Source organism: Schistocerca cancellata, chromosome 5, assembly GCF_023864275.1.
Source record: "Schistocerca cancellata isolate TAMUIC-IGC-003103 chromosome 5, iqSchCanc2.1, whole genome shotgun sequence".
In the NCBI taxonomy this organism is placed as follows: Eukaryota; Metazoa; Arthropoda; class Insecta; order Orthoptera; family Acrididae; genus Schistocerca; species Schistocerca cancellata.
Genome location: NC_064630.1, coordinates 371,827,070 through 371,850,342, shown reverse-complemented (window position 1 = coordinate 371,850,342; position 23,273 = coordinate 371,827,070). Strand labels below are relative to the sequence as shown.

The 23,273-nt window shown below is 45.0% G+C and overlaps 1 protein-coding gene across 1 annotated transcript in view; it reads right to left on the bottom strand.

Moving 5' to 3' along the window:
- The window catches only part of LOC126187389 (protein patched), a 163,407-nt gene extending 142,348 nt beyond the window's left edge, over window positions 1-21,059 (bottom strand). The window contains exon 1 of the mRNA XM_049928441.1: window positions 20,564-21,059. Within this exon, the coding sequence (XP_049784398.1) occupies window positions 20,564-20,725 (162 nt within the window). The 5' untranslated portion in view covers window positions 20,726-21,059. The remainder of the gene's footprint in view (window positions 1-20,563) is intronic.
- Between the last annotated feature and the right edge of the window lie 2,214 nt (window positions 21,060-23,273).

Sequence of the window (23,273 nt, the reverse complement as noted above, 5' to 3'; positions counted from 1 at the left end):
TAAACCGGAGAACTTTTCTGAATTTAGAATGTTGATCAATTTCAAAGTAAGGATTTGGGCTTATGACTCGACCTATTTCCATATATTCGGTTTTCTCTGGGTTAATCAAAATCCCGATTTTGCTGGCACTGTGCCTGAGAGATCTGTACATGTCTTTCAGTTCTTCTTCAGTTTCACACAGCAACACTATATCATCTGCATAAGCCAGGAGTTCACTGTGTTCGAATCGGAGACCATTGTATAGATGTAAATTACTCTCCCGAACCACTTTCTCTAATGCAAGGTTGAAGAGGACACATGAAAGAGCGTCTCCCCTTCGTAAGCCTGTTTTAATTGGAAAGGTGGGGGATATGGATGTAGTATGTTTAATGGTTTTACCCCTCCCTCCCCTGGAAAAATTTCTTCGGATGCCCGTGTTACCTTCCACATTTGATGTCTAGAACGCGTAGTTCTTAGCGTACGTCATCTTATGTGCATCAGAAAGCGAATAAGGTCCTTAGACGTCTGCAAGGCTGCATGTATCCATTTCGTCCATTGCTGTCAGACGTAAATGAAGATTTTATTTGAGCTACAAGAAGGGATAATCATTGCCTTTCGGGCCGAAAGGATCCATATTTATGAAAGAGAATTAGACTGTTCATGGGCATCTGTGGTGAAGTGCATCGTCGGTGGATTAATGGCTTAAATGAGCGTCTGGTGGATTACCTCTTTTCTGTCACTATGCTCTTCAGCCTGATCAGACAGGATGAGTACGTACGTGTCATCTCTCAGTCTGCGTTTCGGCAAGCGAAACTAATCTCTTGTGTTTAGCGCCATGATTCAGAAGCGAGGCTTGGCACACATCTCTATCTCTCTCTCTCTCTCTCTCTCTCTCTCTCTCTCTCTGTCTGTCTCTTTCTCTCTCTCCCGTTGAAGCGGATCCTACATTTGAGCGGGGACATTGGATCTTTCTGAAGAACTTTAGACATTTGTTCACTCAAATCGCCACGGAAGACCTATTACTTCTGAGTAAGGAATTTGACTGTCTACCGCTGAGCACAATAGCCCGTGCTAATGGTCGACCGATTTGAAGGACCACGTTAAATGAGGAGTGTACTAGAGTCAATAACAATAGCGCCACAACATAGGACATGGCAGTAAAATTGCACCGTACAACAGAGTAAAGATTGTCAAGGGTTTCGTTTGAAGAGAATTCTGAACACGTTTAACGAATTATTTTGCTGCCTGTTTCGCCAGATGTGACGTAATATATCGTCTTTGACATACTCGCAAAACAGAACTTTCTATTCATGTGTCACATTCTCTGTTTGCAACAATCAAGATATTGGGAAAGGCTATCTAGATGACACAGACTGAGATGCCTTTCAAGTGTTTAGCCGACAGACTCATGACAAGCCAAGTTGCTAGATAGGCCTAGATAAGGAGGTTGTATACGACATTGGGAGCGTATTCCAGAACTTTTGGCTCTTCAGCGTAAATGAAATGACAAACAATATCGATAGCAAACTAACTGTCACACTTCACGCAGATGCTACTGAATTGTTTTCCAACAGACGACGTTCTGAAGAGATTGACATGAAATTCTGGAATACCTCCTGAGAATCTACGCTTCGCACACAGTCCAACAGAGTCGAACCCAAGTCGGAAAAAGATGCATTTAAATATGCACGAAAAATTCTCTTTTCATTTAACTATAATGTTGGCAGTTTAGCATTCACCTGGGTTATATGTGTAAGTTAAATCGTTATAAACACTGGAACGAGCAACTGAAAGAAAAACAGAGGAAAAAAGCGAGAATTCTAAGAACACTTCGCTGCTCGGTATCTTTCTTGTGAATCTTTCCTCAGTTATTGTTAGACAGCTTGGAATGCTTGCGGTACGAAACGGAAAAAGTCCAGAGAAGAGTTACGTTTCGCGTCGGGTTTGTTCAGTCGGCACAAAAGCGCTACACAAATCCCCACTGAACTTTGAGGAAGCCACAACAAGAACGACGCAAGGATGTGCGTCTGAGATTTATATTATTATCCCAAGAAATACCTCAAGGGAAGAGCTGAAAACAAAGCAGTTGCTTTTAGCGACTGTGAACCCGATAAGATATTGCATCCTAAGTACCTTCGAGTGAATTATATTTACTACTAAGTGGAAACAACAGTAAATCCTATGGTATGGTTACAGATCCATTCACAAATCAAGTTCATAGAAGAATCACATTAAAAGTGTTTACGAACCAGAGGGACGCGCTGTTGCATTACCTATACGGTGGTGCTAAAAACTTTAAAGTGTCACTTAACGTAAACGTCTATTTTGGTAATAGTTTGTGCTTGTGACAAATTTCGAGTTAAACTTCATCCTCTCCCCCCTTCCTATCTCCTCCATCTGATGAGTTACCTCTCGTGTAGAAGGAATGCAAGAATATGCAACGTCTATGATGAGGATGCTGAATAAATTAGTGGTGTGCTCTGAAATAACGCGCGTACGAGCACTATTAAAGGATTAAGACACTAAGTAACAAAAATCATGGGATAGCAATATGCATATATCCAAATGGTGGTAGTGTCGCGTACACAAGGTATGAAAGGGCAGGGCACTGGCGGAGCTGACATTTGTACTTACGTGATTGATGTGAAAAGGTTTCCGACGTGATTATGACCGCCTGACGGAAATTAACAGACTTTGCTTGCGGAGTTGTACACTACTGGCCATTAAAATTGCTATACCACGAAGATGACGTGCTACAGACGCGAAACTCAACCGACAGGAAGAAGATGCTGTGATATGTAAATGATTAGCTTTTCAGAACATTCACACAAGGTTGGCGCCGGTGGCGACACCTACAACGTGCTGACACGAGGAAAGTTTCCAACCTGTTTCTCATACACAAACAGCAGTTGACCGGCGTTGCCTGGTGAAACGTTGTTGTGATGCCTCGTGTAAGGAGGAGAAATGCGTATCATCAAGTTTCCGACTTTGATAAAGGTCGGATTGTAGCCTATCAGGATTGCGGTTTATTGTATCGCGACACTACTGCTCGCATTAGTCGAGATCCAATGAGTATTAGCAGAATAGGGAATCTGGAATCAGGAGGGTAATACGGAACGTCGTGCTGGATCCCAACGGCCTCGTATCACTAGCAGTCGAGATGACAGACATCTTATCCGCATGGCAGTAACGGATCGTACAGCCACGTCTCGATCCCTGAGTCAGCCGATGGGGACGTTTGCAAGACAACAACCATCTGCACGAAGAGTTCGACGACGTTTGCAGCAGCATGGACCATCAGCTCGGAGACCATGGCTCCGGTTACCCTTGACGCTGCATCACAGACAGGAGCGCCTGCGATGGTGTACTCAACGACGAACCTGGGTGCACGAATGGCAAAACGTCATTTTTTCGGATGAATCCAGGTTCTGTTTACAGCATCATGATGGTCGCATCCGTGATTGGCGACATCGCGGTGAACGCACATTGGTAGCGTGTATTCGTCATCGCCATACTGGCGCATCACCCGGCGTGATGGTATGAGGTGCCATTGATTACACGCCTCGGTCATCTCTTGTTCGCATTGACGGCACTTTGAACAGTGGACGTTACATTTCAAATGTGTTACGACCCGTGGCTCTACCCTTCATTCGACCCTGCGAAACCCTACATTTCAGCAGGATAATGCACTACCGCATGCTGCAGGTCCTGTACGGGCATTTCTGGATACAGAAAATGTTCGACTGCTGCCCTGGCCAGCACATTCCCCAGATATCTCGCCAACTGAAAACGTCTGGTCAATGGTGGCTGAGCAACTGGCTCGTCACAATACGCCAGTCACTACTCTTGATGAACTGTGGTATCGTGTTGAAGCTTCATGGGCAGCTGTACCTGTACACGCCATCCAAGCTCTGTTTGACTCAATGCCCAGGCGTATCAAGGCCGTTATTACGGCTAGAGGTGGTTGTTCTGGGTACTGATTTCTCAGGATCTATGCACCCAAATTGCGTGAAAATGTAATCACATGTCAGTTCTAGTGTAATATATTTGTCCAATGAATACCCGTTTATCATCTGCATTTCTTCTTGGTGTAGCAATTTTAATGGCCAGTAGTGTAGTTAGAGCTGCACGCATGGGACATTCGAGTTCGGAAATGTTAGTGAATTCAATATTCCGAGATCCTCAGTGTCAAGAGTGTGCCGAGAATACCAAATTTCGGGTATTACCTCCCACCACGAACAACGCAGTGGCCAACGCCGTTCACTTAACGATCGAGAGCAGTGGTGTCTGTGTAGAATTGACACTGCGTGAAATAACCATAGATATCAATGTGGGACGTACGGCGAATATACCTGACACTGCGGGGAAATTTGCCGCTAATGGGCGATGGCAGCAGACGACCAACGCGAGTGCTTCTGCTAACACCACGACATCACCTGCAGCGCATCGCCTGGTCTCGTGACCGTATCGGTTGGGCCTTAGTCTACTGAAAAACCGTGGCCTGTAGATGAGTCAGTTGGTAAGAGCTGATGGACCCCACGAAACCATGGACCCAAGTTGACAACAAGGCACTGTGCAAGATAGTGGTGGCTACACATTGGTGTGGGGATTGTCTACGATGCATGGACTGGGTCCTCTGCTCCAAATAAGCCTATCATTGTCTGGAAATTTTCACTTTCGGCTACTTGGAGACCATTTGCAGCCAAACAACAATGGAATTTTTATGGAATAAAAATGCACCATATCACCATGCAACAGTTGTTCGCAGTTGGTTTGAAGGACATTGTGGAGAATTCGAGCGAATGATTTGACCAGCCAGATCGTCTGACAGAGCCCGTCGAACATTTATGGGACATAGTTGTGAGGTCAGTTTGAGCGCAGTATCCTGCACCGGCACCTCTTCCGTAAAAATGGACGGCTGTTGAGGCAGTATGGCTCAACATTTCTGCAGGGGACTTCAACGACTTGTTGAGTCCATGCCATGTCGAGCCGCTACGCCGGGCATAGGGAGGTCCGACACGATATTAGTAGGTATCCTATGACTTTTGGCGCAGTACAAATTGCGATGGGAAATTATTAGTCTCGCATATTACAGTCTCGACTTTGGACAGTCATAATTCGCCTTCTCAGTGATATCTATTGTGGAGAGAGACAGTTTTCTTTAGCTTCAAGGACTGGGTTGAAACTCAACGATTCGAAGCACCTACGAGGTGTAACTGGCTGAAATCACGTGTAATAGCATTCCCGAGGCATCTGGAACCTCTCCTGTTACGATATCTAAAAATTTTTCGGGCGAGTTGGTAACTACGTAGAAAAAATACTCCCAACATGACGGTGAAGGCGGTGAAGCAGTTGTTGTCTTCGGTTTTCTCTATACCCTGTGCTGAACAATACTGACAGCAGATTCTTCTGCTATGCTCATTAAACTTGTTTGTGGAGTATTCATGTGTGGTTAACTGTAGAGAAGACTTACTCATCCCGTCACATTTGGAACCAAGAGGTCTCAATCCTGTGGGCGCTGTATCCCGCGACCGTCGTAACTTTAAAACGGGCCTAGCCGCCTGTAAGGAGCTCCGGCGCGTGCTAAAAGCCACTCTGCGGACACAGGTCACGCCACAGCCGGCGCCTTTTATTTTGATAGCTCGAATCGTTCGCCTTAAATCCGGCCTTATTTATGGGTCGTAAAACTGAAAGCAGCCGCCTTCACTAGGAGCACCAAAGGACGCTTGGCCTCCGATCTTCCCCTAGAGACGCTCGGAGCATCTTCCGCAGTAACTGCTAGTTTCGCGAGAATCGGATGGTACCGAGTGGAGCTCTGTTACAGAGTTTAATTTGCTAATGACAACGCTGTAAGTCAGCAGCCTGAAAGTTGACTTAGACACCAGCATACTACACAGTGTGATCGGTTTATCTGAAGACACTGAAATATCTCGAAAACAACACATTGGATACAAAAAATGTTCGTCTCGGGGGGTAGGGAAGGGTGGGGTGGGGGGCGGTTTGTGGGCGTGGGGGGAATCCAATGGTACCAAACTCAACCCACACCTTACCCCGTATATGGGGACGGGGTGGAAGGGGGTCTACTTTGAAGTCTTAAATGCGAAACCCCATTTTTTAATTACAGATTCGGATTCTACGGAAATGCTTCAGTTTTATCTGAAATATTTATTCAATCATACATTGTTACAGAGACTGCGATTTAATATGTGCTGTACTGTGCGACCATAGTTGTGTTGGAAATGGTTTTCATGTGCCTCAGTGCACTCTTGTACGCGCCGTAGCGTGTTCTGTCATACGTTCACATTGGCCATGCTGCATGTGAACAGTGTCAAAGGCAGCATCCATATGCTCCTCCAGTGTCTAAACATCTGGAATGACTGAATGATGATGATGATGACTGTTGTGGGTCACTCAACTGTGTAGTTACTGGTGCTCATACAAAGTCCCAATTTTTACACAGTCAAACATTTACACATTTCAACTTTTACACAGTCCAACTTTTACACAGTCCAACTTTTACACAGTCCAACTTTTACACAGTCCAACTTTTACACAGTCCAACTTTTACACAGTCCAACTTTTACACAGTCCAACTTTGACACAGTCCAACTTTGACACAGTCCAACTTTGACACAGTCCAATCTAGCCACCGTCACAAAGATGATGATGATGGTGGTGAGATGATGAGAGCAGCACAAACACCCAGTCCCCGGGCAGAGAAATTCCCCAACCCACTGGGAATCGAACCCATGACTCCGTGATCTAGAGGCAGAAACGCTAGCCACTAAACCATGAGCTGCACACATCTGCAGTGGACTCTGCATACACGTATTTTAGAGATGGTCCCATAACCAGAAATCGTACGGGTTTAGATTCAGTGAACGAGCAGGCCATGCAAATGGAGCCCCCTCGTCCGATTCATCGACCATCGAAGACACGACTGAGATGCGTTCGGACGTTAATGGCCAAGTGGGCTGGAGCACCACCATGTAGCAGCCACATAAAACTTTGAATCATCAATAGCACTTCTTCCAGCAGGTGCCGCAAAGTCACCCGCAAGAAACGCCGATAGTTCCGCCTGTTGGCTGACGTGGAAGGAAGACTGGTCCGAAAATATCGTCGCCAGTAATCCCGGCCCACTGGCTGCACCGATGCTGACGATTCACTGCCATTATACCATGGGGGCTCTACATACCATCCCCCACAGATGACTATTATGAAAGCTGAAGATACCACTTTGCGTAAAGGTGGTTTCATCTGTGAATAGGATGGATGACCCAGATGCCGGAATCATGGTTGCCTGGTGAAGAAACAGGGAATGGACACAGCCCAAACCACTACGAAACCATCACCAGCTTGCACAGTGCCTTGTTGACAACTTGTTGGGTCCATGGCTTCGTGGAGTCTGAAACACAATCGAACCTTGTTATCAACTCTTACCACATGAAATCCGGACCAGTCTGATCTAGCAACTTTTTTCCAGTAGCCTAGAGTCCAACTGATACGATCATGAGCCTAGGAAAGTCTGCGGGCGATGTCGTGCTGCTAGCAGAGACACTCGCCTAGGCCGTCTGCTGCCATAGCTCATCAACGCCAAACTTCCCTGCACTGTCTTAACGGATATGTTCTTCGTATGTCCCACATTGATTTCTGCACAGTGTTGCTTGTGTGGCACCACTGACAACTCTACACAAACGCCGCTGCTCTCAGTTGTTAAGTGAAGGCTGTCAGCCATTACGTTGTCTGTGGTGAGAGGGAAAGCCTGAAATTTGGTATTCTTGGCACATTCTTGACACTGTGGATCTCTGAGTATTGCATTCGCAAACGATTTCCGAAACAGAATGTCCACTGGTCTAGGTCCAACTACCATTCCTCGTTCAAAGTCTGTTAATTCCTGTCGCGTGGCCAGAATCACGTAGGACAGCTCCACCAATGCACTGTCCTTTTGTACCTTGCATACTCGATGTTACCGCCATCGGTATATGTGCGTATCGCCTCAGTATAAATACTGTGGGGATAAGAACCAAAGGTGTTCTCCTGGAGTAGGCGTGATAACGTCATGAGAAAAAAGGTCTATAGGAGGAGATGGAAAGAGGGTGAAGGAGAAGATGGACAGAGGGGAAGGAGCAGATGGGCAGAAGGATAAGAACAAATGGGCACGGACAGTCGGGAGGAGGAGATGGACAGCGAGGGGCGTGGGAGGGGGGGAGGGAGGAAATGGAAGTGGTGAATAGGGAGATGGCTTGTAGGAGATATGGACTTCAAGGATTTGAAGGAGAAGATGGACAGAGAGAACGGGAAGAAGGAGAATGACTAACAGAAGATTGGAATCGTATGCGGGCAATGCTGAGCATTTTAATAAAGCAACATGTGGCCAAGTCAGACTCTTATAATCTGTCCGTATCCCTTTTTCTAGACGAGCGAGGTATTTATGGACGAATTTGTCTGTGCGGACACGTCGCACAAGCACTAGTTGTCGGAATGGGCGGATGCGTGCGCACGCCACATCACGTCACGTGACGGCCGACAATGGGCGGTAGAGCCCCTCGCCGCAGCGCTACCGCGGGCCCGCGCGCCGCTGTTTCGCCCGTGTGACAATGGCGTGACGTCACCGGCGGGACCACCCGCGGCGCCTCACGGCCGACCGCCGCTTATCCCCGCCCACGCCTACGCGCGGAGCCGCACCGCACCAGGGGCACGCCCTCGCCACAACTGAGGCGAAGGACGCGGCCGCCGCCGTCCGTCCGAGGCGCCACCTGCAGGCGCTGCCTTGCGATGCGACTTACAAACACTACCCAGTAGAGAGTATCCGGGCACATATTAGTGAACATAAATAGGGGTATGCCCACATTTCGCCTTTGTGACTGCTTGAACTGGAGACACTTTCAATGCGGTGTCTGAACGCAGCATGACATTCTCAATCGAGAGAAGTCTTCCGAAGTAAGAGTGATTTCAGGTATGCCACAGGGGAGTGTCGTAGGACCGTCGCTATTCACAATATACAAAAATGACCTTGTGGATGACATCGGAAGTTCAGTGAGGCTTTTTGCGGATGATGCTGTGGTATATCGAGAGGTTGTAACAATGGAAAATTGTACTGAAACGCAGGAGGATCTGCAGCGAATTGACGCATGGTGCAGGGAATGGCAATTGAATCTCAATGTACACAAGTGTAATGTGCTGCGAATACTTAGAAAGAAAGATCCCTTATCATTTAGCTACAATATAGCAGGTCAGCAACTGGAAGCAGTTAATTCCATAAATTATCTGGGAGTATGCATTAGGAGTGATTTAAAATGGAATGATCATATAAAGTTGATCGTCGGTAAAACAGATGCCAGACTGAGATTCATTGGAAGAGCCCTAAGGAAATGCAATCCGAAAACAAAGGAAGTAGGTTACAGTACGCTTGTTCGCTCACTGCTTGAATACTGTTCAGCAGTGTGGGATCCGTACCAGATGGGATTGATGGAGGAGATAGAGAAGATCAAATGGAGAGCAGCGCGCTTCGTTACAGGATCATTTAGTAATCGCGAAAGCGTTACGGGGATGATAGATAAACTCCAGTGGAAGACTCTGCAGGAGAGACGCTCAGTAGTTCGGTACGGGCTTTTGTTGAAGTTTCGAGAACATACCTTCACCGAGGAGTCAAGCAGTATATTGATCCCTCCTACGTATATCTCTCTAAGAGGCCATGAGGATAAAATCAGAGAGATTAGAGCCCACACAGAGGCATAACGACAATCCTTTCCACGAACAATACGAGACTGGAATAGAAGGGAGAACCGATAGAGGTACTCGAGGTACCCTCCGCCACACACCGTCAGGTGGCTTGCGGAGTATGGATGTAGATGCAGATGAATGCCTGTGGAGGAATGACAATCCATTTTTCCTCACTCTACAGCCAAAACCTAAGAAGATAATATTGCTAACTGCTGTTCTGGGAGGCCAGTCCAATTCAGGAATGTTACGAGGGCTATTCGGAAACTAAGGTCCGACCGGGCACGAAATGGAAACCACAGTGAATATCTGATGAAGCTTTGCACAGATGTGTTGGACCGTGTCTCTAGTATGCCCATCGATCACATCACAGCGCACAGTAATCACGTAAAGATACCTAGAAAATAGTGTCTCCCACAAGTATGAGGATCTGGTGAAACATTTCGCCTGATGCCAAGCAGCCCATATAACGTAACTGTCATGCGTTTCCTTCTTCATGACAATTCTCAACCGCACTCCGCAGGGCAATGAAGAAGCGAATACAGCGTTTTCGATGGGAAGCGTTTGATCACTCACAATACAGCCCATAACTGGACTCTCCTGAGTTTAATATCTGCTCACGGAAACCGCTGGCTATGAAAACATCTTTTTGACACAGACGAGCTGCAGACCAGCGTAGAGAACTGGCGGAAAGCACTGTCTAATTAGTAACATCCTGACGCAGTTGTTTTCAGTCAAAAACAACTTTAAATGACTCAACGAGATAAGTTTGTGAATTCATATTTCTTTTCGCTTGTGTTAGGAAGGAGAAAAGCTCCTTATACACTGCATAAGTCTGAGGCTTCTAATTTTATTTTTAATATTGCTATCGTCTTTAGAGGAGGAATTCGAAATAAGGAACAAATATGCCATGGGCCTGCTGTTCGCCAAACAGTTTCAGAATTCACTCCTGTCCTCTCAAGCAAACACTTAATCTACCTAACGCACAGTGCGAAAACATTCCTAGTGGCTAAAAGGTTAACAACGTACAAGTAATTAATTATAAAGTATATATAAAACGTCGAGGCACCACTGGCATATGTTATATGCATTCTTTAGTCACTGAAAAAATGTATAAAAAACATACTTTCATTTATTTTTACGTCAAGGTTAGCTGGTTATCCATTTGTAACGTTTCACCATCTATTTTTGTTTCTGATATATTGTTTACCTAGACATAGTGAACAAAATAATCTGTACAGTTACATGAACGTCTATAATTTTTGAACAGGATAAGAGTGCCTGCAATGATGATACAAACACATACTCCTACTGGAGCATGTCAACATTTATGTGAAAAGATTCTATCCTTTATTCATTAAAGTCATGTATATTTGTTATTTTGACTTACTGTGTTCGCTGGAGGAAATTGTCGGAATGGCATTTAGTATATGTCGTCATAAACACAGAAAACCGCCACAGAGGCAGTGTTCGTCACACGTGTTGCGGAAACCTGCACAAGAATGACCTCGAGCAGCTATGTTGCTTAAAATGTGTGTACAGCTATAAGGGTGACATCAAAATTACTCACATTCTACAAGCGCACTGACGTATGTTTCTTAATGCAGCGCGTTAGGACATTTCACCTATTTCACAGTCACTGCCAATCATCCAAGTATACATGTTTTTTTCTCTGTGTCTACAGCTGGAGAGTCAAGTTAACCTACAAGAAGCACTTCTAGAAAGAAAGCAATATTATCACTGCATTATTAGATATACTTACGCCGGCTTAGTGTTCCTGATACTGAATGTGGAAACGATTAGCATTTTGAAATATTTCCTTTTAAGAAAAAAATGTATTAATTTCAATTTATCATCACCCACATTGAAATAATTTTACATTTATTAGTTTCGTACGCTGGAACGGGGAAAAGCAATATTAGTTTGTCTAACACACACGGCGGAATACAAATGGAGCTACACCACCGTCGTAGGGCTTGTTACCTCAAGCAAAAATTCAGTTCCTGACCCCTCATATCTAAAGGAGCAGGGTTTAGTCCTCAATCGGTCTTCTCTTTCTTTCTGTCATTATAGTCTGTTAATGTGAAAATTCTACATCTGTATTTACTTGCTATCCTGTGTCACTGCCATTTATTTCCTTTCCTGACCCACTCGCAAATAGAGCGAGGTATCTTATTTTATCTTCGAGATTCTTTCGCGAAATGTATGTTGGCAGCTATAGAATCGATCTGCAGTCAATTTCAGATGCCGGTTCTCTAAATTTTCTCAACAGTGTTTCTCGAAACTAACGTCACATTTACCTTCAGGGATTCCCGAAAATCCGTAACACTTGCGTGTTCTTCGAACCTACCGATAACAAAGCTAACAACTCGCCTCTGAATCTGCATCGATGTCTTCCTTTAACGCGACCTAGTGCGGATCCCAAACACACAAGCAGTACTCAAGAATAGGTCGCACTACAGCGTCCTATATGTGGCCTCCTTTACAAACGAACCACGCTCCACTCTTTCCCAAAATTCTCCCAGTAAATCGAATGTCAAGCTTTCCCTATCACAATCCTCATATGCTCGTTCCATTTCATATCGTTTTGCAACTTTACACCTAGACATTTAGTCGACGTGACTGTGTCAAGCAGGACACTACAAATGCTGCATCGGAACATTACGAGTTTGTTTTTCTACTCATCCGTATTCATTTACATTTTTGTACATTTAGAGCTAGCTGCGAGTCATCACATCAACTAGAAATTTTGTTTAAGTCATCTTTTATCCTCCTACAGTCACTTGGCTGCGACACCTTCCCGTACACAACAGCATCATCAAAAAACAAGCTTTTAAACTGTTCTGTTGGTCTGTCTAGATGGTACTTAGAGACTTGCACAGATATTCAGTACTCTATCCCGTACTTTTGAAACAATTCTCAAAGGACGTACGAAGAATATTTTAACATTAATTTAGATATACGTCCATTAATGTTGAGTAAATTGGGAATATCCCAAATGTATACCAACGTCAATTTATCATTTCTTATTGTATTAATAGAAGGATTTTTACAGTATACGACCAGTGTGTACCCTGTGTTACGTGTTCGTCTTGTTTACTCGTTTTCGTATACTCTGGTAGTAAATCTTATTTTGTGTCGAATCAGCCCTTTGTTACTCCTATGTTACACACTAACAAGGTACGCCTTAAATAATGTCTGCCCCATTAATTGTCAAAACCAATTGTAATGTGACATTTCCTGTGATAAGGTGGCTGCATGGACAAGTTCTGAAAGCCCAAAAGGTCAAAAAAGGAAATAAAAGAAATCAGCTAACAACCGCAGACTGCTGTCCACCCGATCCGCCAGATCATTTCTGTACATAGAAAATAATAGCGGTTCTGTCACACTTACCTCGGGCACGGTAACAACCGTCGCCGTCGTTCTGAGTCTACAATAAACTGCAGGTCTCCCAATAATTGGCAGGTAAATGATTTTAAGGGTTGGGGAAGGCAACGATAAAATATTTCGAACAGGGAGAAGCTTTCGGTTTAGGGACAGCTTTGCCTGGTCTGCATCTATATTCTGCAATTCACAGTGAGGTGTATGCCAGAGGGTACATCCCTGTATTCCAGTTATTAGAGTTTCTTCCCGTTCCCTTCGCGTACGAAGCGCGGGAAGAATGATTGTTTGAATGCCTCTGTGCCTGCAGTAATTATTCTAACCTTTTCCTCGCGATTCCTATGTGAGCGATACGTATGGGATTGTACTATATTCCTAGAGTCATCAATTAAAGCAGGTTAGACTTTCTCGGGATAGTTTACGGCTATCGTCGAGAGTCTTCCAGTTCCGTTCCTTCAGTATCTGTGACACTCTCCCACTGATCTGTGACTCGTGCTGCCCTTCTCTGTAGACGTTCAATATCCCCTGTTAGTTCTGTTCGGTACGGATGCCACACACTTTATCAATATTCTATAGTCATTTGCAAGCAATTCCTGATTGCACTTCCCCACTATTCTACCAATAAGCCGAAGTTTACCACCTGCTTTATCCGCGATTGAGCCTTTGTTATCATTCCGTTTCATATTCCTACAAAGTATACCCAAGTATTTGTACGATGTACGAGTTGGCCGATTCCAGAATTAACTCACTGATATTATAGTCCTACATACTAAGTTTTTTCGTTTTGTGAAGTGCACAATTTCACATTTCTGAATATAAGAAACTAGTTGCCCATCTTTGTACACCTTTGAAATCTTATCGAGATATGGTTGAATATTTATGCAGATTTTTTCAGACAGTACTTCATCACAGATATCTGCAGCGCCTGCAAAAAGTCTGTTACCATTAATGTTGTCAGCAAGGTCATTAATATACAATATGAACAGCAAGGATCCCAAACACTTCCCGCGGGTATATTAGAAGTTACTTCTACATCTGACTATGACACACTATCCAAGGTAACATGCTGCGTCCTCCCTACGAAAAAGTCTTCGATAAAGTTGCAAATTTCACTTGACATCCCGTATGATTATAGTTTTGACAGTAAGCGAAGATATGGTACTGAGTCAAATGCTTTTCGGAAGTCGAGAAATAGTGCATGTATCTGTCAGCGTTGATCCGAAGCTTTCGGTATGTCATGTGGGAGTCAAACTGATATTGAGAGTAATACATGGACTCGCTTCCGAAGAGTTTGCAGTTAGCTGCTTGGCACTTTCCTCTATGTCTGCACAACACTGAATGGAACTTCGGAAGCCTTTTGGCCGGCGTGCTGTTTTTGACGGAAGGGGTGTGTGCGACGGTGTGCGGACATTTGCCACGATTTTACCTGCTCCGAAGGGTCGGGTCCCTTGTCTCCTCCTCCTCCTCCCCATCGCTTACTGAGCCTTTCCGCTGGTTTACTTAACATAGAACCAGAATCTCTTTGCATTTTCCGCCACATTACTAGAGAGAGTTTCATTGTGGAAACTATTAAATGCATCTCGCATTGAAATCCGCACCAAATTTCGAGCCTCAGTAAAACTTCGCCAGTCTTGGAGATTTTGCGTTCGTCTAAATTATATTTGCCTTTTTCGGTGCTCCTGTAGCAGCTTTCTGTCCTGTTTTGTGTACCATGGGGGATCAGTTCCGTCTCTTATTAATTTATTTGGTATGAATCTCTCGAGTGCTGTTGATACTATTTCTTTGAACTTAAGCCACATATGGTCTTCACTTACATAGTCTGGAAGGATTGGAGATTCTCTCTTAGAAAGAAGTCAACCGAATTTTTAGCTGCTTTTATAAATATATATATTTCGTGTTTAGTTTTGGTGAATTTCTTTGTTACAGAATTGAGCCTCGCTACGACTGTGTGTTCACTAATCCCTGTATCCGTCATGATGTTCAGGATTATTTGTGGCTAAGAGGTTAAGTGTGTTTTCGTAACCATTTGCAATTTGAATGGTCTCGTGAACTAACTGTTCAAAATAATTTTAGAAAAAGCATTTAGAACAGTTACGGAAGTTGTTTTCTATCTACAATAGGGTCTGAAAATGTATTTTTGTTAACATACAGAAGGTAGATTGAAGTCACTGCCAAGTATAATTGCATGAGTAGGGTACCTATTTGTGATGAGACTCTAGTTTTCTTTGAACTGTTCAGCAATTGTTTCATCTGAAACCGGGGGTCGGTAAAAGGAGCCAGTTATTTATTTATTCCGGTTGTCGAGCAGAACCTCTGCCCATACTAAGTCACTGAAACTATCTGCTTCAATGTCGCTTGCGAACTGCAACACACATTACATTATTTTTCCTTAAGTTCTGCTTCTTGTTTCTGTTGTAGTGGAGATCATTACAATTACGGCATTTCCCTCCAAAACTTAGGATGCTTTCTCTGTGACCCTGTAAATACCAGAGCTAAACAGTGTAGAACAACAACGTACGTTACAAGCATAGCATTCTGTACTACTTCATTTCCTTATTTCTAACATTTTAAAATTTAGATGACATATCAGTCATAGATGTTATTATCTCTATTTAGTGAACGTATTTTAAGTCATGGTTTGAACATTGTCCCGCTACACTTTATTAACTAATGTTTCGCCGCAAGGGACATCGTATTTTAGAGAGTATGTCGTTCTTCTTTTCAAACATTCACATACCAATTTCTTCTTTCCTTATTGTCTTTTGGGCATGTAGTTGTAGTAATTAAAGTAGGCACAAATGCAGTGATCAAAAAGAAATGATTAGCGTACATTCGCATTCTCTTTACATCGTTCCTTTCTTGTTGCTCCCATGGCGATGGACTGTTTCAGTAAGCGTGAAAGGAAGCTATCGTACAGACAGAGGGATTTATATCATACTTGGCGGAACTAATTACATACTGACATAATCGTCGGTATTGCTTTCGTTTCCCAAAAGTTATAAATATTTCGACTTCGGAAAAGAATCTGTGTATTTGGCCAAGATGTCGAAGAAGAAGGTCCCTTACGTATTGGTTGTATCGAGTAAGATGTGGAGACGGCGGTTTGAAAGCGGACAGAGGTAGTGCGGGGAAGGGCGTCCCTTACCTGAGGGATCGCTACCTGGCGAAGGAGCAAGTGTGGCAAATGTCCGGCGTGGCACATGTCCGGCATTTGTGTGCGACAGATAGCAAGACGGGACCCGTGCGGCTGTCCCCACTTCGAGGCCAGGTCGGCGCGCGTCATTGGCGGGGGCTGATGTCAGTCAGCGTTACGTAACAGCCGGCAGGCGCCCGCGGCTCCATTCATGAGCTGGCCCAGTCAGCGGCGGGCGCCCGTCCAGCAAGCTACTGTGTGTCGTGCCCAGCCCGCCTACAACTCCAGACGAAGGAGGGTTACGGTTTCAACATCCGGCCAACCGTGAGATTACACACGGAACTCAAGCTCTGGCTGAAAGGCAGTCCTTTTCAAAGGCACTACTCTGGGCATTTGCCTTAAAAAGCTATTTGGAGAAACCACGGAAAACGAAATCTAGATGGCCTGACGGGATTTGAACTGCTGCCATCCCCCCCCCCCCCCCCTGAAAACACGACGAGTGGTTCATCATCGCTTTGAGCTCTCCATTAGCTTAGCCTAACGTTGTAAATGGCAGGTTATTCTCATACAGTTTTCTACCGACAGTTGAAGAACCATTACACAGATTGTTTACAATAATTACTGACACAAACTCACTCTCTGACAGCAAAGTTACTACGAATGCAGAAACAAAACAACCACAGAAATTTCACACAGTCTCAAAAGTGTATGTCTTCTTCACTGAATTTCGCTAGGTCCCCACCAGAGCGAGCGATCATCGTTGTTTTGTGCTCTTCACAAGATTTACATGACGAAGTTTGTAAATTAACGTAGGAAAATTACTGCAACATAGTTTGTTGAGAAATCCATACGGGTTGTTTACGTTCTGTGCAGGAAAAACTCACTCCCTGATATTAAAGGCACTGCATTTGCATGACCAAATTAATCACTGAAATTTTGCAGTGTCTCAAAAATGTATTTGTTCTTTACGAAACGTCCATAAATTCCTCTTCAATGGACGGCGAGCGATTCGTCAATGTTTTCTCCTCTTCACTACGTGTACATCACGAACTTTGTAAATTAATGTCGAAAAATTATTGTAACACAGCTTCTTTAACGACTGCTGACATTCAGTACTGGCTACTAACTCTCTGTCAATAAAGTTACTGCACTGCTTAAGCAAGACAGCTACTGAAATTTCTTAGTGTCTCAGAAATTTTAGGAAAGGTCCTGTAATTCCATCTTGTGTGATGGAATGGGGCGTCGCCTGCTCGAAGACCTGAAGAAAATAGATACTAACAGCTGTAATTTTATTTAGCTATCGGTTTCGATGGCTCACTGGCACGATCTTCAGGGCCCTATAACACGACTCTAGGTAAGTCACCCAGTCGTTTGTATTATTATAGGGACTTCTATATGCAACTGGTTTCCGTACACAGCTAGAACTTGTCAATAGATATGGACTCTCTACACCTCCAACAAAAACTGTGAGTGGTAATGCAGCACCGAAATAAAATTATTTAATAAAGTTACGGCTGTTGATATATTTTCTTCAGGTCTGTAGGAAAGATCCTTTTCCTTGGAAAGAATGAATTCTCACAGAACTCTAGGTCCACTGTTTTTTTAGTAACATCGAGGCTTACCACAAATAACAGTAGTGCTACGCTATTGACACTGAATACTGAAACGAAAATTGAAATCGATAATTCTGTTGAAACGCTGAACGTCAGCGCCAGCGGGGTGTTTCCACACTAAGTTACACAACTGTTAGTTGCTGCCGTCCTGAAAGGACCGTTCTAAAACGTATGTATCGACAAAACAAGTGAAATACTGCACAAAAGAGAACGGCAACCTTCGCATTACGTTTTCGGTGTGGATCATGAATTTCTGGTATCAAATGATAAAATACCTCGAAGTATATAATCTATATACGTTCAATAATGATATGCAATTACCAGGAAGTCCATTTCCAAGTGCATTATATCAGCTGCTCTCGATCACAGCTAAATAAGAAGCGAAAACTAAGTTTAACAAGTGCAGTGGTGAATTTATGCTGCCCAGTTGAAGTTAAATTGCACGAATATTCACCGAATAAGGTTTATAAGAAAGTAATTGTCAGAGGACTAGAAATGCAACAAGAAATATAGGAAGGGTTACAAGAGATATTATAGTACAAGTTGAGTTACGGTACACACTTCCGAGCCAAAAAATGTGCTCATCTCTCTCGTTTTTTGATGAATGGTTGAGATATACTCTAAATTCATAACAATTTTGTCTCCAGTGTATTAAAGGAATTGATGGATATACCAAGTCATTGTCACTGTTAGTAAAAATGCTACTTCTGGAGTCTATTTCGGTTACATAATGTGGCGTTTTTTGCAGATTTGTTCTTATTTTTACGGTCCTGGTTTTCGTTTCAAAATATCTTAATACGTGCACTTTTAGTACGACGAGCAAGAGGATTGTGCGGACGTGGTTTAGAAGGCTGTTATTACATCTACTTTTCTCCAACAAAGACGGCATTTTCCTGCTTAGCGAGGGTAAAATGTAAACAAAACTGGAAAATTTATTATTTAATGAAATATTCAGTATAGAAATACAGCAACCACTGATTAAAAATAACATTTACTTTTGCAGTTAGAGACTTGGAGTGACATAGTCAATCAAAAGTCGGCGTGCATTATTAGTTTAAATGCGGTCAAAGGCGTCAGCACGCAACCTAGAGACAACAAAGAGATGAGAAAGAACACATTCCTGACTTGTATCACAGAGGAGATGCAACGTGTGTTGGAAAAAGCCGCGGAAGTGTCAGAGTAGAGTAGAGAATGGATGAAGTGCCGGCGGCTGCATGTGCCGCAATGTAAATCTTTTAGAACCGTGTTACAGTCTAAAATAAATCTGTCAGAGATTGTTTATAAAAGACTTTTTATGAAATATTTGACGTATTTTGTAAGTTACAGTGCGGTCATAGATTTTATGAAAGGAATTATTATTGGTTTTTCCTTCTTAAGCTTACTGGAGTTAAATAAAGATAATTTTACACCAGACGCGTTTTGCTTTTATTTACAAAGCATGTTCTGTGGTCATTCTGCCAGTTTGGTTGTTTTAAATTAAAACCAACAATTTATTTTTAAAGTTGGTGTGCGATTTAATTACGGTGTTTATGTCTCTTGTTTACATATTCTCCAGTAGTTTGGAGAATTTGTAAACAAGAGGCTGAAATACAGTAAGCAAGTTGCCACACCAACCTTATAAACATAATACTGGTTGGAATCTAAAATAACGAAAAATGCAGATACATTTGTATCCGATTTGAAACGCGACTGGTGTAAAATTCTCTTGGATTAATTGCAGTAAGCTTAAGATGGGGAAATGAATAATAATTGATTTTGACAGCTGCTGCAGAAAATGGCCATGCAAACAAACATTATTTTATAAAATATTTGTCACAGATCTTTGATAGTGTAGCAGAGGACTTATGTACGAGCAGTGTGGAATTCTTCTCTTATTTTTCGCAGCACTAAGTGAACATAAACATTAACTGTGTTGAACAGGTTTATTATGTTGAATTAGAAATGTAAGTAAAAGGGAAAAACAGGTATTGCTACTAAATTTCCATTGTGCTCTCCGCAAAAACGTTCAACTTGGCAAAGTCCTGCTACAAGACAGTGGCTTTCTACGGTTTGTGATAAGGTATGTAAATTCACACTCGGAAATTATGGTGTTCCGTTAAATGCTTCGTCACCCAACTTTAAGGTACAGGGGCATAAACAAAACCGCTAATGAACGAATTAGTGTGATTCTGTGTGGTAAGCTGCCGGATTTATGCTTGGATGCCTTCAAAACTGGAGGTTTAGAGCGGAAGCTCTCAATACATGACGTCGAGAGGGGTTGACAAGTGGAGACTGGTGTTTTTTTTTTTGCAGTGTCAGGCAAGTGGGAAGCTGCACGGAGTGCCAGAGCGCCGCCTGTCACAACAGTTTGGGAAAGACAGAGTGGCGGCCTTTTTGTCGTTTTCTTGTCCTCCGCCGAGGAGGGCCGGGAGGGTCTTCCATAAAGAAAGCAGCGCGCCTCGCTTCGGTGTGGCGTGGATCGTGGGTGGTCCCGGCGGCCGCCGCAAAACGTGTCACGCTCGCCAGTCGCCAGGAAACTGGCGTCCCCGCGCATCGCCAGTTGCGCACACGTGCAGGGCAGTGCGCGAGATTTAAACAGCGCAGCCGGGCTCCGCCAGTGGTGGCGGCCGCGAGACGTCCTTGTGTATGTGTGCCGCGCGCCAGCTGTTGGCAGCACGGGTCAGCGGCCCTCTCCCTATAACCCGTTACCCCACCGCGCGCACGCGCAACTACTGTGCCACTGGCGCTCTGCGCTTACCTTGTCGACCTGGGCGAGCGCGACAGCGGCGTCGGTCCAGCTAGGCCTGACGAGCAGGTCCGGATCCGTCGGCGGCTTCGAGGAGGACGAAGAAGAGGACGCCCTCCGGGACGAGGTCGTCGTCGTAGTCGCGGTCGTCGTGGTCGCCGCCGCGCTCACCATGTCGGTGCGGAGGGGCAGGCAGCTCGGCCGTCCGCTTCAGCAGCCACTGCACGCCGCCAGCCTCCAGTATCCACATTTAGGCGGGTGGTGGCGGCGCTCCGCACTCGACAACACTCTCTGCCGTCACACGCGCCCTCGCGCCGGGGGGCAGGCGTCCCAACAGAAACGCGACCCGCTGGCTCGCGCGACGGTTGCTCTCTGAAGCCGGCACCGTGACTGACTACGATCGCCGCGGGCGCGGCACCGCACTACCTCTCAAACGACGCGCACTGTCGCAAGCACTGAGAACAACGTCCGCTACGCGCTTTTCGGTCCGGACTGATGCGCGTTCGCCTGCGACTTCCTTCTGGTATACTCCGCTCTCTGCCGCTCCTCGCTCCGCAGCTCGGCGGCGGCCGACGGCGGCCGGAGATGGCCGAGCGCTGGGATTGGCTGGCGCCGCGGCCGTTGCCTGGCAACCTGTGCCGAGGCCGCCCCCTCCCCACCCCGCGGCGCCCTGCTCTCCTCCCGCTCCCCGCCGCCGCCCGCGCCGGCGTCCGCGCCGCTGGACCACACACGTGGTGGCGGGACAGAGAAATCTGGCCCCGAGGCGGGCGTCACGGAGCGCGCTCACAAAAACCTCCCGGCCGGGGGAGAGAGAGAGAAAGGGAGAGAGGGAGAGAGAGAGACCGCGGCCAGCGGTACCCGCTCGCTCGTGACTGGCCCAAATGGCACTGCCATTAGTGCAGCAAATAGCTGCTCCCACCGGCTACTACGCATGTTGGCGCGTACCTACCGCTGCTTTCGCCGTACACGTGTCCTTCCTTCCTCCCTCCACCTCCCTCTCGAAATTACGACCACCTAGTCGCGAGCCAGGCTATTGTGCACCTGACGGCTTCCGACGCTGTCTTGCGAAGTCACCGCTCCGCTTTTGAAACGGACACCGCTGTCGTGGGTGGTTCCGCGGACCACCTGGCGGAGGTGGACATGTCAATTGTTCGCCGGCTGCCGTCCGAGGACGACCATTGATAAACGACTAGCTTAAAACCGGCAATAGAAATGTCCCGAGCGCGGCGCGCGAAACACTTGCTCGAGGCCTTTTCTTGCTTTTTGCGAGGAGTAAAGTCTCTCTCGAAGCAAAGCAAACACTATTTGCCATTCTGTGCGACAAACAGATTAACACAACAAATGGAGGTTGATTCTTGCAGAGATGACAATGGCACTTTTTATAATGTTACTTATTTTCATAAACAGCGCCGTTACCAGTTACGAACCGACAGGTTCATCATCAGATAGCCTGTCCACGTTAAGATACATTATTGTTGTAGTATACGTTAGCTTGCACTTTTTATTCTTCCATGTGGTAAAAATTCCTTGGAGTGGGCAATTTCTAAAACCGAGGTAAGCCTATTTCACCTCTCTAATCGCCTTTCATCTGCAAAGATCAGCCCACAGTTCGGCCCTCTTGGCACAGTCAGATACAACGAAAGCCCAAAATACGTGGGAGTCACTCTGGACAGAACTTTAACATACAAAAAACACCTTTCCAACTTGGCCAAGAAGATACAAACACGAGTGAACCTTGTGAGAAAGCTGGCAGGCAGTACATGGGCAGCAACCACATCGTCCTCCGAGGAGCATCCCTTGCACTGGTATACTCTGCAGCAGAATACTGTGCACCAGTTTGGCTCCGAAGCGCCCACGAAGTGAAAGTAGACGTCCAACTGAACTCAGTTATGAGAGCACTTAGTGGTACAGTCCGGTCTACACCTACTTGCTGGCTACCAGTGCTTTCAAACATCTGTCCACCAGACCTCCGTCGAAAGGCTGCTCTTTACAAGCTCTGTCAGAAAGTTTCTGAAAACAACTCGATCCCTCTTCATGACGATTTGCTATCACTGCCCAGGAAACGCCTCAAATCTAGAAGACACGCATATTATGAAATGAGAGTCCAAATGCTATCCACAGGATTCGACCAGGACGCAGAGTGGAAACGTGAGTGGCAAGCTACAAGAACCCGAAATAACGAGCTCGTAGACAATCCAACAGTTCCAGTTCCCGGCTTCCACCAACAAAGGGAGGTGTGGGTGCAGTTAAACAGATATCGGACTGAAGAGGGTAGGTACGAATACAACATGCACAAGTGGGGCTTTTCAAGTGACAGTGTGTGTGACTGTGGTGAAACCCAAACAATGAGCCACATTGTGAATGACTGCCCAATCATACGCTTTCCTGGTGGCATTGAGAAGCTCCATCAAGCATCCCACGAGACACTCCGCTGGATCGAGTCCATCGACATCCGAGTGTAGTCTGAGCCGTTTTAATACTTGTGTACTATATATAATTTCACATGTTCATTTATATATATATTTCTTTGTTTTGCTAAATGTGTATTACTGTAATTGATGCATATGATAATAATAATAATAATAATAATAACAATAAAATGTGTCTTAACGTGAACAAGCCGTCTGATGATGAACCTGTAGGTTCGAAACTAGTAACGGCGCTATTTATTTAAATAAATAGCATTATAAAAAGGAGCCGGTTGCGCTGTCTTTCTCTGCAA